Source organism: Bemisia tabaci, chromosome 3 (genome assembly GCF_918797505.1).
Source record: "Bemisia tabaci chromosome 3, PGI_BMITA_v3".
Lineage (NCBI taxonomy): Eukaryota > Metazoa > Arthropoda > Insecta > Hemiptera > Aleyrodidae > Bemisia > Bemisia tabaci.
Window position 1 is genome coordinate 1,747,671 of NC_092795.1, and position 17,907 is coordinate 1,765,577.

Consider the following 17,907-nt stretch of genomic DNA (forward strand, 5'->3'; position numbering starts at 1 on the left):
TCATGGTAAGGAACACTTCTAAGTATCAACGACACACATATGTGACTAGTTCAGTTACTGGATCAAACCAGCGCAAGCAACACAACATTCAATGTTTTAAAAGATGTACAGATGCGTTAGGATATGAGTCCCAAGATTTTTCTACTCTTGCAGAGTCTCATGAAAGACAGCTGTTAGAGAGCCTTCTATACGTTATTTTTTTATTGGCAATTATTTGTGCATTGTAAGTAAATAAAGGCGTTAAAACTGTGTAAATTTAAACTGTACAGAACTAATTGTATTAGCCTAATAAGTAGTCAAAATCAAAATGATCATTTTGTTCTTGAGGTTCTTTGTATGCTGATGTTCTGTGAACTGAAGTATCATTTACCTTGTGTCTCTCTCTTGAGATTCAAATTGCAGATTTAAGATTAGTATTCTAATTTTCTTTTTTTATGAGTGTAAATTATCAGCGACTATTGTAAGCCTTTTTTTCGTAATTCACAAGTCAGAAATTCTGTATTCTCAATAAAGGAATAACCAGAGAGAGATGGAATATGAAAGAAACTGTTGTAACCACTCTCAGAAGTTGTTTTGAAATTATGTCATGCAACAGAAGCGGAGAGAGTACGGACCTGCACGACAAGGCCGAAAGCAGGTAAAAGAGGATCTAGCTCAACCTATCGTTGGGCAAAATCAGATGCTTTCTACTTTTTTGGACATTTTTTGATAATTTTGGTAGGCAGTAATGTTGCCAAAAAATGCTGTTTTGGTTGTCTGTAAGGAGGCATTAAATGAAACATAGTGTTTAGAAAAGAGGGCATGAAAATTCCAAATGTCAGCGTGATAATATTTGCTCAAACTTTTGCAGCAAGGAATCACTATTTTTGGTTCATCCTCAAAGGCTTCTAACTGCATAGGAAAACTATTCGCACAGTTTTGTTTCTACAATGATCCAGAAGTAGTGCTTCTTTTTTGCAACTTCATGAATGCTGCCTTGTTATGGAAAAACGCTGTATGAAAATTTCCTCCGACAAAATGTTTTATTTTCAAGGAGAGTTACTAATATTTCCTCTTGAAATTTTTAGACAATTTGTATCTAATTGTAAATAAAATTCTCTGATTAATTCGAGGGAAAATATTCACAGATTTTTCTGAGTATTCATATTTTATCAAAGGACTAGGTGGCTCCGCCTCCTGGCCGCTATGTGGCCCAACCTTCGGTGCGCTGCGCGTCTCCAATGGCCACGATGCGGCTGGCAAAATCGTCAAAATCGCCTGGACGAAACAAATTGAAATTGCCTAGAGTAAATTAAGAATAAAAAAAAGATACCTCATCAACAACTAAGAGCAACTAAAAAACAGACTTAGAATTGGCCTCCCTGACTCTAGCCCATCGACCGGCTTAATCCCCTTCCTCAACCCATCCACCGAGTGTCTTAAAAGTGATTTTATTAGAATAGAGAGGATATTTGGCAACGTCTGAAGGCTCATACAACGTTTTTTCTTTGCACGGCAGAATGGCTCCTCACTTCAACCTTGCATTGCGTCATTACCAGCTTAGAATCATTTAATGGCAGGCACAAGTCACAAGTCTTAAGCTTAATTTACTCCCTCAATGGAATTTGTGACATCTCTTTAGGAACTCAATCACTTATTAACTTGCATTTTAAATTGCCCTCCAGTAGAAAGACACCTTACCCAGTTTCTGAAGCAAATTTTTCCAGGGAAGTGAGTTTTCTCTAAATTAACCATAAATATCATGGTACTTTAATGGAAACATCCAGTATCCCATAGCACAAGTTGCGACCAGATCTTTTTTTTTTCTTTGACAAAGGGTACATATATGCATTTTACTACCATGTTATTAAATTCAAAACTTAGTAAATCAAATTATTTAAATGCTTCATCTCACAACTGCATATTTTGAACTTCAAACATTTAGCTTGAATTATTGATGATTTTAGGAGTATTTTTGCCCTTAAATGTTGGGATGTTTATTTTTTAAGTAATGGGAACAAAATCACATCTTAAAATTTTGTGGTTTGAAGGTCTCTTTTCGATCTGACAGAAATGCAAAAATTACCCCTCATGAAACTTAAAGAATGAAATTTACCACTGAAAGATTGTGGATTTTCATGTAATGTCATGAATTTTTTTATAACTCCTACGATAGACTCAGTATATCACAAAACTAAAGGATACAGTAAAATTTTAATTTTGGAAGAAGAAAACATCATTAGTTAAGTTTCAAAGTTTCTTATCGAATTCTCAGACATTTGTTGCGGATTGCCTACGCAGCCCCTGAAAAATTGATGAAATTGTATTAAAAAAATGGAATTTCATTTTGCGATTTTGCCTGGGGATCACCGTGTTTGCAAATCGATGTAGATTCCAGGGATTCTTTTGTTTTCTCTGAATCATTTTGTGCATTTATCAAAATTACTGCATTTTCTACAAGGCATACTTAATTTTGCTGTTCTGCTTCTCTTGTTAAACCTAAAATAAAGAAAGCCCATAACGAAGCTGATAAAGTTGGAGGTAAATTTTCTAAATTTTTATTTCAGAGGAATTGAAAACTCATCTAGTCAAAGAAGAGTGCCTAAAATGTATGAATTTAACATGACTGTAGCTAGTGAAATGAAACGCCATGTCGATTTATTTTTTGTTGAAAAGTTTTACTTTTATTTTTTAGTAAAACAATTAAACTAAACTCTGAATCAAAACAATTGAGTAAGTTTTCGAAGTTGACTTTTATATATTGCGAAGTGAGTTCTAATTAGTATTGTGTCAGCACATTGTACAAAGTGGCTGCCTTCAAGCTGTCTGAGTTCATTTTTAGACCTCGGCAGCCTACAGTTCTTGTCTCATACTCATAGTCCTGTCAACCTGTTTCAAAAAAGGGCTTCAGCTAGAAAATTTTGCAATAAACTTTCTGGCATATGTTTCCTATGTATTTGTTAATGGTAAATCCGAATCTGAACTTTGCTACCTTCGATTTTTGCTGTTAAAGCCGTCATCTTGAAAAAACGTTGCCAAAGCTCATTTTTTGTCCAAAAATCATTAATAACTCGTCCTTGTGCGTGGACGGCAAAATGAGCTCTTTGCAAAATGACAGTACGTAAAATGTTTGTTTAGTCACATGTATCAAAGTTTTGATAATATGCGTTTACCATCCACCAGAGCGCGCTTAAAATAGCGGGCAATTTGAAAAAAATGCAATTTTTTGTGGTTCTCTCATATATCTTTTTTCTTAACGGGTTTTCGGCAAAAATGGTTTTTACAAAAATTTAAGTAGGCAAAAAATGCTACTAGAAGCACGCTTAGTTTTTGGACTAGTGATTGTTTCAACAAAAGCGCTTGAAGTCGGAGACTCATATGGCCGAAATAGGCTGCAAAGCTGCATCACAGTTCTACCTTTTGAGGACCGGTTTATGGTTTCCATAACGTTTAATTTTGCCTTAAGGCTTTAAATCTCCTATATAATTATTAAAATTAGAGATTTCGCCCCTTTTGGCATCTCTTCCCCCTCCCCAATTAGATGACGAGGTAAAACCATTTTCCTTGCATTTTTATCTAGAAAAACGCTGTAACGTTCATTGACATTTTTTCAAGATGGCGGCTTTAGCGGCAAAAATCGAAGGTAACAAAGTTCAGATCCGGATTGAACGTTAAAAAACACATAGAAAACATATGCTAGAAAGTGTTTCGCAAAATTTTCCAGGTAAAATTATAGATTGCCTGGACTATCATTGTATCCGCGCAGTTAATGGCTTAGTTTGATTTAACAGTTTTGCAGCTAAAATATGTTTCTTCATTTTCTACTTCCATTGATTGCCACTTATCTTTGTTGATGGGACAGCTAGTTCTTTCTATATTATCTTGTGAAATCTTTGACCCTTTCTCCATGGCTTTGACAAAAAATTGGAATTAACGATACTTGTTGAAGATCCTGGCAATGTGATCGAGCGAAAAGGTGGCTCCTCCATAATCTTCATGTTGGTTAAATAGATCCTGGACTTGGACTAAAATTGTTATGAGCTCCCACGACCACTTAAATCTTGGATTTCTTCATCCTTTTGGCTGTTTGTTTTAGATACATTTGTTCCTAATTTTCAGCACTCACTGTTTCACAATCAATTCGCTTTATTTCAAAGTTGTCACAAACAACTTGCAGCTACTTAATTTGAAAATGGATGATAGATTTAAAAGTACAGTAGCTGTATTTTTACCTTCAATGAACAAAACTTCCAAATAAATAAAAAAAAATTTACAGAACTTTATTTTATTCTTTTTTTTATTTTTTATTTTATTATTAATATATTTTTTTTGCCCCTTTATTAAACCAAATTCAATGTTTGCTCTATCTGTGAATTTTGTCATCTTTAGTTGCCAAAAAATAATCTGGATTGAGTTTAACAGAAAGGCAATAATTCACATTTAAAAGAAAAAAGCCAGACTGGAATGGTTTTGAATTCAACTAGTCGTAGATTTTCTCGTGAAAAAGTTGAATTGTAGAAAAAGTATTTTGAATGAAAAAACAAGTCACAAGACTTTGTTCATAACATTGAAATTTGGTGAAACTCGCTGTGTTTCTTTTAAACTGATTGTATAATTGGGTCAATGAGCAATTTCAGAAACAAAAATGGTGTGTCCTAAATGTTCCTTGTAATTACAGTATTCTTTATTTTTTTCTTATTGTTTTGTTAGCTCCATTGAAGGAAGAATAATTTCTCTTGTAGACCTTGTGACAAGCCATAGTTCTCGGGGTATTTGTTTAGCATCTGTCTTTTTTTGCCTTTTTCCCCATTTAAGATCTCTTTTCACTCTACAAAATTTTCACCTCTTTCACTTTCCCTTCAAGGGGAAAAATTTCGTACAAATTAGTACCTAGTAATCAATCAGCAATCTTTTCCCCCAAGGCCTTGTCTCCACGGGCCGTTTCACGGGATTTGTCCCAGGGAAAAATCCCACTTACGAAGTTGGGAAAAATATTGAGTTAATCAATATTTTTCCCGGTACCAAGTATGGTCCTTTACCCCTAGGACTTACGGGGAGAGGAAGAAGAAACGAAAACGAATTGTGCGATATTTTATTTATTACTCCATTGTTAATGTTTTTTTAGTTAAAATAATGTGTCTAATTGTCAATTGAGTGCAATTATTATTTTAATCCCGGTTAAATAATCGACTTTAACTAATTTATCTTCCCGCGCTAACTAGTCGCAGGACCGTATGAGCCCCGTCCCGTGGAGACGGTAACTGGGAAAAATCCCAGAAGTTTCCTTCCTGAGATTCGAACTTGGGACAAATCCTATGAAAACGTCCCGTGGAGACAAGGCCTAATGATGAACCAAAACGCAACATTGCTTGAAATTTTCAGAGAATTTTTTACCACAGCAGATTTCAGGAAACTTTGTCGATTAGTTTTCTTATTAAACACTTTTGAAGGAAAGAACATCGCATTGTCGCCAAAGCTGGTCTTCGATTTCAATCGCAGTCATGGGTATTTTGCTTCTTAATTATGTTCGCGTAGGAACAATAATGACTATTTATTTTTTAGCCCTGGTCGAGCCTGAACTTGATATTTTTTTTCTGCTAAGCTAGTCGTGACAGAAAGAGTGTTGAGAGGATATATGCTGTAAATTATTGAACTAGTTGCAAAAATGTTAAACAATTTTAAACTTGTGCAGCGATATTAGAAAACAAGTTTTAAGTCACTTTAAATCTAACAAAAAAACAGAGATGTTGACTGCATTCAACAGGAGTTCTCTTTTTTTTATTTATAATTTAGGTGAAAAAGACCGACTGCAGGAATGGGTCCTTCACAACCATATGTTTATAATGTGTAAAATGCCATCATTCATATTAAAGTGTTGTGTTAAGAGAGCTAAATTTAAGTTACCTGATGTCTCCATACTAATTTTGTAATAATCTAAGTAAAACTCTTTTATGTAATTTAAAATACGCTGTAAATAGCTATTTAGTGAATTTTTGTTCTAAGTTTTGATCAGTATCTTTTTTTTTTTGTAAAAAAAAAAAATGAAAAAAAATAATCTAGTTTTGTTACCAAGCAAGTTCTAATGAAGTTTCCAGGCAAGTTTTTTTCAACTAGGAGTTGATTACATGGAGCATTAACATTAATTCAATTTGTTTTAGGAACAAAGTATGCGCAAAGCAATTTTTCAATGTTTTCACCTCATGCTTGCTTTTTCATACTAATTTTTTCAAAGTTTCAATTTTAAAGTTCTGATTTCAAAGGGACGAAATCTTTATGACAAAAAATGTTGACAGTGATGTGTAATTTAAAGACACTGCTAGAAAAAGGTAGGGAATGAACCTAATTCATTGATGAGTTCCTTGACCCTGCATCATTTTTGGGGAAACCTTGTATTTTTTGCATTATTTTTGAAAGTCCTGACTTACCAAGGCATTTTATTTCTAGGCCTTCCTAGTGACCAGCAACCCTGTCCGAAGTTGATTTTAGTCTCTTCAGAGTAATTTTGGTGTCTCCCAAAATTTATAAAATTTCCTCACAAATATCATCCTAAAAAACAAGATCTCAAAATCATTGGTTTTTTTTTCTTTCTTTCTTTCAAATTTTCCATTTTCATCGTACCATGTTGCTCATGCTCAAACTTTCTCAGTTGTTTCACTGAATGCAAACTTTTTTCCCCGGATAATTTAATACTGACTTTGATTCAATACCCCTTAAAAATATTCAACAGCTATCTTAAAATCGACGAAAACTGAAACACCTTTTTTCTTTTTTTTTCAAAATTCAATGTAGAAAAAGTAATTACCAAATTAAAGTTCTTGACCAACTTGGTTTTGAAAACTTTGAGATCGTAAGTTACTAGCTGCTCTCTCATTGATGGGTCGTTGAAAATCAAGCCTTCCTTTCGAGGTTAATATAAAAAAGTAATGTTTCAGGTCAACATGAAAGATTACTTTCTTCCGATCAATCATTTAAAATTTACCGAATTGACTGATGCAGTCCTGGGGCATTTTTTGAGTTTGATTACTCATCAGTGTACCTTTCGGACTATTCATTTTAATCTTTTCTTGGGATTTAAGTAGACTTTTTTTTTATATATTCATAACTCACAGCCTCAAGAGCTGCGAGAGGAAGCTTTGGAAGGCGCTGCAATTGCTCCTTTCTAGTTGAAGTGACTGGTTCTCTACCTATAAAAGTACCCAGGCAGGAGTTGAGTTCTGTCCTCAAAATGTGCAGACAACTGAAGCAACGGTATTTTTCTTCTACTGATTATGAAATATGTATCTTTGGATAAAAGAACTCTACTTTTCAACCACCTTTTTACCTCTGTAAAAGTAATTACATTACTATTCAAAAAATTGTTTTTGTTTTTTTGGTAGCTTTATATACCATTCTTACTTCCAACAATTTTTTTAATCACTGGCTGCAGGCCATCCGCAAACAAAACACACACTATTCCAGCATTATGCCCCACTAAAACGGAAGAAGAAAATTTATGGAGATTAGGAAGGTAGTTTCATTGATTTTTACCCTAGAACCTTGTAAAGTCATGAGTCATCAAGGGTTTTGTACTTGTTTTGGCTGAGATTGCCGATTTTTTTATCGAGTCTGAGTCGAGTATGTTTCTTTTACAGTAGACACTAGAAATTTCCCTCACTAACAGTTGGTATTCTTTAGTATTACTAAAGACCGATTTTGTGTTTTTAGTGTAACATAATTTTTACTTTTTAGATTTTTGTTTTGTCAATATTGTGCCTCAATATATTTATTTGACATAAAATTCTTGAGTGTTCTCTTTTCAGTATCAAATGCTTTAAGCCACCAAACTTGCAAGTTTGGTACAGTTCCAAAATTCCATGACCTCTCCTAATTCACAAAAAATCACAATCTTTGTATTATGAAATTCCTGTTTTTCCTCCTTTTTTATTGGAAGTACGGTTCCAACTTCAATAGCTGAGAGAATTATGAGTATATTATGTATTATTATTCAAAAAATTTCCCATTGAGAAAAGTTGGTTCTTTTACAATGAATTTGTTCCACTTATTAATCCTTTAAAAAAGCTGAACGCAGAGAATTGCATTTAGCCTCACAGAAAGTGTAAGAAAAGTAGAGGGTTCCAATGAATTCATGTTGATGGTTAACGTACAATACCGCCTATCTGCAAACTGACGATTTTGCACGACGTTGAGAAACCTTTGCCATTTTTGTAATTTTAAGGTTAGATTTGCAATTTTTTTCATACATTACAGCGTCATTGAAGCGCTCTCCTACAGAATTGGAAAAAAATTAATATCATCAGCTTGCATATTTTACACTGTAGAATGCGGGAAAGTCGCTAACTCATTTTTGCCAGATTTGTCAGTTAGGCGGTGTAGTTTGTTACCTGTCGTACTGTTGATGTAGTAAGGTACGAGAAAGAAACCGCTATCATGTATGAAAATCAATACAAAATTTAATCTTTAAAAGATGAGAGAAATATGCAATACACAAAATGTACAATGAAGACACACATTGAAACATTGCAGACTAGTCTTTAAAAATTAAGATTCAAAGGTAGTAAACACAGACGACGATTGAAAGAATTCTTATTGATAAGAGGGTATAAAATCTCAAGGCCAGGAAACGTAAAAGAAACTTAATTGGAGGCCTCCACCCTCCTTTATATCCTTCAGCAAAGTTGGCCTAAATATTTACAATATACAAGGAATTCGAGAGGGAAAATTGTTGCTTTGAAAAATGAGCAAACAACATTTGTAGATTTCCTAGTTAAATCTGCCCTGGAAACTTTTTTTCCAAGAACACAAGAAATGTTACAGGGGTGAATCACAGATTTTACCAACTCATCATTGGATACAAAAACACTCTCTAAAAAAGGACGAAAACTTTCCGTGGCTTTGTCTCCACTAGACATTTTTACAAATTTAATTGTTACAAGCTCCTCGCGCAAACTTCATTTCAGCTCAAAAGAATAAATTAAACAAAATACAAAGAAAAGCGAGGAACAAGACTCCAAAGAGTTGCAGCTGCGTCCATTTGTAGCAAAAATAATTTGTTGTCAAAAAACAGCTGTGGATACAAAGTAACATTACTTGATTTCCGAAAGAACATACAAATTGTTGCGAGTAAACATTAATTTTGCATTTCATCTACATACAAGTGATTCTTCTCTAAATTTTCTGAATAAACAGTGCATAGTTTTCATCAGCATATTATTAACCCTTAAGTTCTGAATGTTCGATGCAATTGGAGGTTTGGAGGAGGCAAATAACACGCAACAAAATTAAAAATAACTAAAACGCTGTTCAGACACATCTTGTTTTGCAAGACAGTTGCTACAAATTGCAAACAAATGACACAAATGTACCTTTTTAAAATATGTGAGGAGTGGATAGAAGTAAAGTTCATGATACCGAAACAATTTTCTCAAAAATCCTGAAATGCTCTATTCTCACTGCAGGCTCAGTTTTACAACAGCATTGACAGATTGTGTAAGGTTTTTGCAGAAAAATTGACTTCACCTACTGATATTTGGCAACACTCAAGTGAGATAGGAATGTTATACACTGCCAGGCAGAGTTACAAATTGCTATAGCAAAAAATATGCGTCTTCCACAAAGTCATCGGTGACAGAACACCGATTCTAAGTTACTTAAGTTAAGAGATACAAAATTAAGAAAATTATGTTACTTCCATATCAGGAGATCAAAATTACATCAAATAAGCGTAAGAAAAAACTTCAGCATTTGCTTACTTTACAACCTAACAATTAACAGAATCGGTTCATTTTTTTTTATGTAAAAGAACGATAACAAAATAACCAGAATTTATTCAACAGCCTTGGGCTGATGAATAAGTTGTAGAGACTAGTGTATAGGTTGGTGAATATTATGTAATCGAACATACTCCCTTCATTACAACTCTATTGCTTGAGTCACACTATCAAAGCTAGCCATCAAAATATTAGGTCAGGTGTTGTGATTAGCTCATTCGATGACTTGGACCATAACAGCACTTGACCTTGACATTTTGATCGAGTATTTTGATAGTGTACACAGGCTTATGGATATAGTATAAAACAATACGACAGAAAATTAATGAAGTGACAATCATCATGCGCAAGATAATGATGCTCGACGCCAAGAGCCACATTCTGTTACGTTGCATTGATCAATTTTCAAAGGTTATTAACGTTATCTCAAGACTGATAAAGGACTCGATGATTGACCAGATAAAATAGGCTGTAAAAAAGGTAAAAAATTGAAAACTTGAACCCAACGAGTTATTTACATTATTCGTTTGAATTTATTTTCGGCAGTTCAGTTTTTCCGATGGCCGATGAGAATATCTCTTATAAACTAAGATTACACCAGTGTAAAATATCCTCATGGTTCTATTTAAAACAAAACATGTTAAACAAAGAATGCAATGAATAGAAAAAGGAACGTGTCAAGATTCAAATGAGTAATTCGAAAAATTTGAGGAGAAAAAAAGAGAGCCAATTCTTCAGTTCTTGGCTAAGCAAAACAAACTAACGTCAGAGTTTCCCCATCATGCTATGGTTTTTTAATGAACAAAAACAGCTCAACCGGACACAGAAAGTTTCTGAACATCCCACAGAAGACCGAGTTGTGCTACCACATTTAAGGATTCTTGCCTTCAGTTTTGATTCCTTCTTCGATTTTGCCACCAGCATCTCCCTTTGCTTGTTCTAAACGTGGTTTTTTACTGGACGGCGTGGATCCATTTTTATATGACCTGAAAGAAAAACAGAGAAACATTGTCAGTGTCAAGAAACTAATCAATTCAAAGGGTGTTAAAATATAAAGAAAATCTTGTAATTTGCGACTAGGTGGTCTATTAGAGTGGCAAATGAGGGGCAAAGCTTGAAGTGAAGTTAAGGCAACAACAGATTTGATAAATTAATGATCAACCGGCATTTACAAAATTTAAAAAAAAGAATGATAGAAAGAGAGGGAAAAATATAAATCAAATAGTAAAAAAAGGTGAGCAATTAATAAATCAATGTGTTGTCGGGAAGATGAACATTTTTTAGACTGTTCACTGAATGAAACGTACCCGTAGTTGGACAGTGGAGAGCCTAGGAAGCATAGTTAATAATGAAATTGAGGGTGTAAAAAATTTGAGAAAAAAATAAATCAATCAATAAAGGAAAATAAATAATTGAAACTTGCTACCAATTCACTATATGCAAGAGCTAGCACAAGAATAGCGGTAATCTCCAGAAACAGTGGTTAAAGCGGTCATATTTTGCCATTCACTTTGTGTGATTTCTTAACCTGATGAGATAGCATATTAAAGGCTAAAGAACAATACCGCTTGGCTGAGGATTTTGGCGAAAATAATTTAGCACCTTTGCCGCATTCTACAATATAAATTCGCAACCTGATGTTTTGATTTTTTCCGATTCCATGTGGAAGCACTGTAATAAAAGTATAAAAAAAACTTCAGAACTAACATCGGACTTACAGTTAATTTTCCTCCCTTTTTTTCTCTTTTGTGTGGTCTTTGAGCTCTGTTCCTGTATTGTACTTAAATACATCAATTATAAATAAATCAAACTTCAAAATTACAAAAATGGCGAAGTCTTTTCTTCATGCTGAAAAATCGTCAGTTTGCGGATAGGCAGCATTGTTCCTTAGCCATCAATGTAGAATCCATGCACACAAAATGGCAGAAAATATGTTTACCCATTAATTTAAACCTACCTCTGATCTTTCCTGTTTCCACTTTCATCATCGCTGTCGCTGAATTCGTTTTCGTGGGAGATGCGTTTATCTTGATCTCGCTGTGGCTTCCTTTCATTCGGATCGACTTTGTCCTCGTCATCATTCTCGTCCTTGATGGCATCCTCTGGGATCGCTTGGACTTGAACTCCAGGAGCATGGGGTAACATCCGTAGATTTTCAAACAAGCGTGTCCTATAAGAAAACATCCGATAAAAGCCCGACATAATTAGTATCATCAAGCTACATTTCAAAGCAGACATGTTAAAGTTTGGTGTCTTAAGATTAACGAATTTGAACTCAAATCTGGGTACTTAATAATTTCTTTTCAGTCTTGACTATCTAAATTCACTCTCACTATTGAAATTGAAATAAGCTACTTGTCCACAAATTTGAGAAGCGAGAGTAGAAAAGTAAAATGAATTCTATTGTTAATCTTCAAACTGTGAAGGTATGCTTTTTTTGAGGGAGATTTACATTTTTCTGATTTTCAAGATTGGCGGGAAATTAGAAGATAATACTCTTTTCCTCACTTCAGCTGATTTTCGAGAAAACCTCTTGCGCCAATTGGAAAGAGAGAGGTTCGATGATTACCTCAGTGTTGATTCTTGTTGTTTCAAGTTATATCAATGAAAGAAGGCAAAGTAATACCTTCCTCACTCTTACTTTTCGTTTTTCCCTGAAAAATTGTTTAGTTCTTATTGAATAATGCATTTGCATTCAAGAGGTAGATGAAAAATCTTTGAGTGTCCTACTTTAATAGTGGTTAAAAAGCAACTGCCTGGTGGACTGCCAAAGTTTCAATAAATAATCTAAATTTGATTAAATGGGTGCAATAAAAATTGAGCTCACTTGATTTTTTCTAAATACTCTTGAGTGTTCTGATTTGCCATGTTGGAAGGGCTAATATGGAGTTTAAAATCTGGGCCGAAGTATTCAAAATAGTCATTGTAAGGTAGCTCATTAGCGATCTCAACTCCAAGAGCCACGGATGTTTCATAGGTCCAACAGCGAGAAACATTACGAATAGTATAACCTCCACCACCAACCATCATGAATGGTAGATTGTACTTCTTCACAAACTCTACACACTTTCCATGACCTGAAAAATAGTTGGAGGAATAATTGAAACTTAAATGGAAAATGGTAAATCTGATGAGCCAGAGAAAAATTATACCTGTAAGGCCCTAAGTATCTTCTAAAAAACTACATAAGATAAAAAAAAAATGCATTTTTAATGTACTCAACCTAGCTTTTTTCAACTTATCTAGGTACCTTGTTTTCGTTTCAAAAAACTGATTGTTGGGAATGATTCAGGTTTATAAGAAAAGTAATACACAGGAAAATTGAAGAGAAAAAGTTTAGTAGAGGCAAAAACATCAAGAAACAACTGTGATGGAAACAAACAGTAGACAAGGTAAGCTGTGGAAAAATTTCTCCTTGTTTCTCCTGCTAAGATCCAAAGTGAGGGAAAATTTGCAATTAGGCTGAGAATGACAATCCGTTTAGTCCAAAATACGAGATGGTTTTGAGTATTTCAAAGAAAAATATATTCCTCATGGCGCACACCATACCTTTGACAGTCAAGTTGAAACAACCAAGCCGATCTCCAGTTAAAGAATCAGCGCCGCATTGCAGGACTACAGCACTAGGTTGGAACGTTTCCATAACTTTTGAGATAATCGGTACAAAAATTGATTCATAGCTCTCATCATCCATGCCATCTCGTAATGGAATATTAACAGCATAGTACTTGCCTTTTCCAGCACCAATATCCTATTGCAATTAAGAACTTGTTATCAAAACAGATGTGCAAATGAACCTAACATAGCATGAGTTACCACCGAGAACTTTTGTAGCTATTAGTTACTATTATGGGATGAGAAGAAGGCAAATCTTGATTACAATCATTCAGAGAATAAAACAACACATAGTTTCCTATGAAATGTTTCAAGAATATTTGACTCATGAGGGAAAGAAGTCACCGAGAGCTTTCAGAGATGGTAATGATGGATTTGCCGTCAATAAAACTAGATGTGTTCATTTTTTAATTCATAAAACTTTGTGAAAATTAATAATTCGTGAGCCAATGATTATTCTAGATACCCAGTTGAACATTATTGTCATAAGCAATGATCGATTTGTTGCAATTCATTAACTTGGACTTCACTTTCATCTTGATGAATGAAATGACCCTGTAGGTCAAAGCAATTTTCTTTAATCTAATTGCATTTACATACCCAAAAGCTTACGGATGTTGAAAAATTGAGAGACTCTTTGTCTACAACTGTCCATACAAAAAGTTGCTAAATCAAACATATTAATGGTTGAGTAATTGAGAACATAGGAAAAATATTCACCCTGAGATCACCAGTTCCAGGAAAATATTCGCCATACTTGTGGAATGATACAGTCATGACACGATCCGTAGTGTAGAATGCTTCCTCAACACCGTCTCCGTGATGCACATCTATGTCTATGTATAAAACTCTTTGGTGATATTTTAATAGTTCCAAGATACCTGGAAAACAGAAATAATTCATTGAGTGAAAGAAAAAATCATGTGGGAGTGAAAGAATACCACTTGTAGACCTGCAGTTGTAGGGATGAAAAAAATACCCTTCGTTGCGATCCATGGATTTGGAGGACATTGGGCAGATCTTGAGATGTGAGGCAATTTTTAAAAGTGATTACCTTTGCTCCTCTCTCCTTCCTTTGTGACTAGGGAAATTAAGGTCACTTGAAAATGTTGCAGCGTGATCTCAAAAAAACGATTAGGACTATGGAACTTGTTGCACCTTCTTGTCATAGAGAATAAATTTCAATGCAACTGCATACTTGATTTATTTCTTGAATAATGACTGTTTTCCCCTTCACTTACACCGAATGAAACCATGACTTTGACTTTTTTGGAGGGCTAATTTCAAGACCATTAGAGTCTCAGCATTCTATATTAATCTACTTAAAACATGTCCAGCCAATACTGGTTTAAAATTTGTCACTTAAAACATCCTGTTGGCACTAAAGAATTCCTGACAGGGATGCAAAAATTTCTTGGCTTACCCCAAAATTTGATGTTCTGCTATAATTGCGCCTCTACATAACACAAAACACTTAGAATTTCCTTACCCAAGAGCAGAGCGCTTGAATGCTTCCAGCACATAAGACAGCCTTCGCGTTTTTACATAAGTTGTCTATGAAACCAATCGAGATGGGTAAAAAAAAAGCCTTCTCTAATTTTCAGACCTTTCCCCAATTCTCATACACGCGGCCACAAAATCATGATAGCATGATAAAGAACATTCTGCACTCCTCTTATCGCCAACTAAATTTAAAGCATGATATGTCATAAAAGGTTATCATATACCTGATAAAAGAGAAAGATCTATGAAAGTAATCTCTCAAAACAAACCTAAAACGATATCGTTGACATAACAAAATCCGGATGCTTCTGATTTTTTGGCATGATGGAGACCTCCACCCCAGTTAATGCATATTTCTGAGGCTTGCTTGTTTAATTTCACCGCTGCAGCAACTGATCCACCAGCAGATAATTGACAAAATTCGTACAAACCATCAAAGACAGGGCAGTCCTCTCCAACATTGACTGTTCACAGAGAGACGAAACATTTATTAGAAAACAGCAAAAAATTGTTCGTTTTCATTGATTAACTGGAAGATTTTTGGACAGAGTGAGCAAAAAATACTTATTCTTTCCATAAAAGAGGAAGGAAGTAAAAATAGATTGATGAAAAGTTAAAAATAAAAAAAAACTCAACACTTATAGTAGTCGAATTAACTATCCATACAACTGATCACTAACTAAGGGTATGTTGAATTTCTCTTTGTCAGAGTACTTACATCTCTGCATCTGTTTATTGTATTCTGAAATGTTGTCTGGCCGAATACTACGCAGAAACCGTATGTATTCATCACTATGAAATTTGGTCATTTCTTCAGCAGTAGCTTTGTGAGGTCTCTGTAAAACATACAAGAAAAAAATAAAATAGTGCATTGCCCATCCATTTTACTGCCAGTCAGCAGACTGTGAAGCTAATCTTACAGGCCTTTTCAAAAACCATTGAGGTTATTAATGGAAGAGGTGAATGTATGAAATAGAGTCATTTTAAATAACAGGCATAATTTTTGTTGCATACTTTGCACCTCCCTCTCGAAAAGAAAGTGAGTGAAACAAGAACGAAAGCGGAAAATTCTAGATGAAGTCAGAGGAAGACATTATTCTTGATGTCCAAATTTTTTACAAATTAGTATCAGCCATTTTCCTTCGAAACCTGGAAGAGCAAATACTTGTTTAAGATTTTTTTAGGTTCTTTATCCTTTCAGGGAACTACAACCTTGAATAGGAGCTGTTATTCATAAAAGAAGTAAATTATAAGATTTTTTTTTTACAAAAATGTAGAAAATTGAAGTTGAAGACTTTTTCAACTTCATCAAGTTTTTTCAAGTTCTTTCTCATTCCCATCTCCCACTTGGCTGATAACTGAGAAATTAAGGAAACCAGTCCGGAAAATTTTTTAGTACAAAAATAACAAACAAACTTCAGAGAGTAAGACTTTGGAGAGTAAGACAGATTAAGTGCAGTAATGATTATCGGAGGAAAAAATGAATATTTTAATCAAACCACATGTATATTATCAGCTGAAATTGTTTGATCATAGGTGGAATCATGACAAAAAAAAACAGCTTAAATGAATTTCCTCACATAGACTTCCATCTTCCTATAGAGGCCATAATTTAGCAGCAAATTGTGGGTCATCCTTATGCGATGGGGCTTCATGGGATGGCCTTGTCCATAATAGTAATTTCCAATATCACCTGGATAGCAAAAAATTAAAATGTAAGAGCAGGTAGAAAACGTCAACTTATACTGCATTAAGTATTAGCCAGCCTGGGTCCTTTGATTATCCTACTATGCCTGCATCTTAACCCTGAAACAATACTTTATGCCAGTCGATGGCCCTGCCCCCTGGCCGTAATTTTTTGTGCTGTAGACGAGTGCTAATGGTAAGTTCAGTAATTATTAGTCTTGGGAATGAATTATATGATGTTTGAAATTCCTTGTTCTAGGCATATGAACCACTGATAATTCTACAGGGTAGTGTGTATGAATCAATTAATGAATGAATAAATAAGGGACTTGCTCGCATGTCATGAGGTAGTCAAAACCTCGCTAGAGGTTGGAAAAATCCTAAAAATAAAAGAAAAGAAAAAAAACCTCCTCATTTAAGTCCTGTCTAATAAGGAAGAGCTCTAGGCGGCAAGCTGAGATATCGTTAGATGTTCACACATGACGTACTCGTATTGGATTCATCAGAGATCAAGCATGCTAAAATGTTGGTTATGTGCTTTTCAGTCCATGCAAACTTACAATCCTCTATAGCATAGGTCAAGCAGTGAAATAACTATCAATCATCAGTCAGCAAATACTCAAAGCTTGAGCAATAGAAGTATGTATTTAGAGGGAAAACTTTGTTGCACCTATAAAATTACACAAGGCAGGCTGAAACCCGCCACCACCTCATGTGTTGCTTGCAATTTTAATGAGGCTATCTCCCCAAGATTTTAGCTTTGGAAGTTAGAGAGCTGTAAATTTGGGAGGATTCCACTTCTTTTTCGAGATTAAAATCTGCCAAATGAAAACTTGGCACGCCACCGGCCCTTCTTTGGTTTGTCTGATGAGAAGTTATCAAACTTAAAAAGACTATAGGAGGCTCTCATAATTGTCTATAGATTGGGAACTGATTCCGATCGTGAGTGAATATATGATTTGCAAAGCTGAATGAACGCGTGGTTAAATATGTAAGTAGAAGAAATCTTACAATCATAGTAGTAGCAAACGCGCTTCTTGCTGTGAGGGGCAGTCATTGTGAGATTCAACTGATTGAAGTGCTTCACTTGCACTGGTTACAGTATTGAGAACTATAGTGACAGAATTTCCGAGAAAATTATACTTAATCACTGTGATAATAGATTGTTCTTATCAATGTTAGGGTAAAAATTCATTTAAAGTTTTTTGGTGCAGAACAGAAACAGGAGAAGGAAATCCGAAATAGACCAATAGACTGTCATTGTTTACAATGGAGTATAGGCAACACGCAATACGATTTTCGTTTCACTTTAAAATTCTAATCGATGACGTTATGTGATAACCTTCCATGTCTTTGC

At 34.6% G+C, this 17,907-nt stretch overlaps 1 protein-coding gene across 1 annotated transcript; it reads right to left on the reverse strand.

Annotated features, from left to right (window-relative positions):
- Window positions 1-8,409: 8,409 nt before the first annotated feature.
- On the reverse strand, window positions 8,410-17,797 carry LOC109038558 (histone deacetylase HDAC1). Its single transcript, XM_019053650.2, has 9 exons — window positions 17,562-17,797; window positions 16,445-16,557; window positions 15,583-15,700; window positions 15,134-15,328; window positions 14,082-14,242; window positions 13,296-13,497; window positions 12,574-12,823; window positions 11,704-11,916; window positions 8,410-10,732 (listed from the first exon to the last, which is right to left on the reverse strand). The coding sequence occupies exons 1-9, from the start codon at window positions 17,605-17,607 to the stop codon at window positions 10,618-10,620; spliced, it is 1,413 nt and encodes a 470-aa protein (XP_018909195.2). The 5' UTR covers window positions 17,608-17,797; the 3' UTR covers window positions 8,410-10,617.
- Window positions 17,798-17,907: the final 110 nt, after the last annotated feature.

Coding starts and splice junctions, on each gene's coding strand:
- LOC109038558 (XM_019053650.2), bottom strand. CDS start 17,607: ATGACTGCCCCTCACAGCAAGAAGCGCGTTTGCTACTACTATGATT. Junction 16,558..17,561: donor CGTTTGCTACTACTATGATT/GTAAGATTTCTT, acceptor TTTGCTATCCAG/GTGATATTGGAAATTACTAT. Junction 14,243..15,133: donor TGTCAACGATATCGTTTTAG/GTTTGTTTTGAG, acceptor TCTGTTTTCCAG/GTATCTTGGAACTATTAAAA.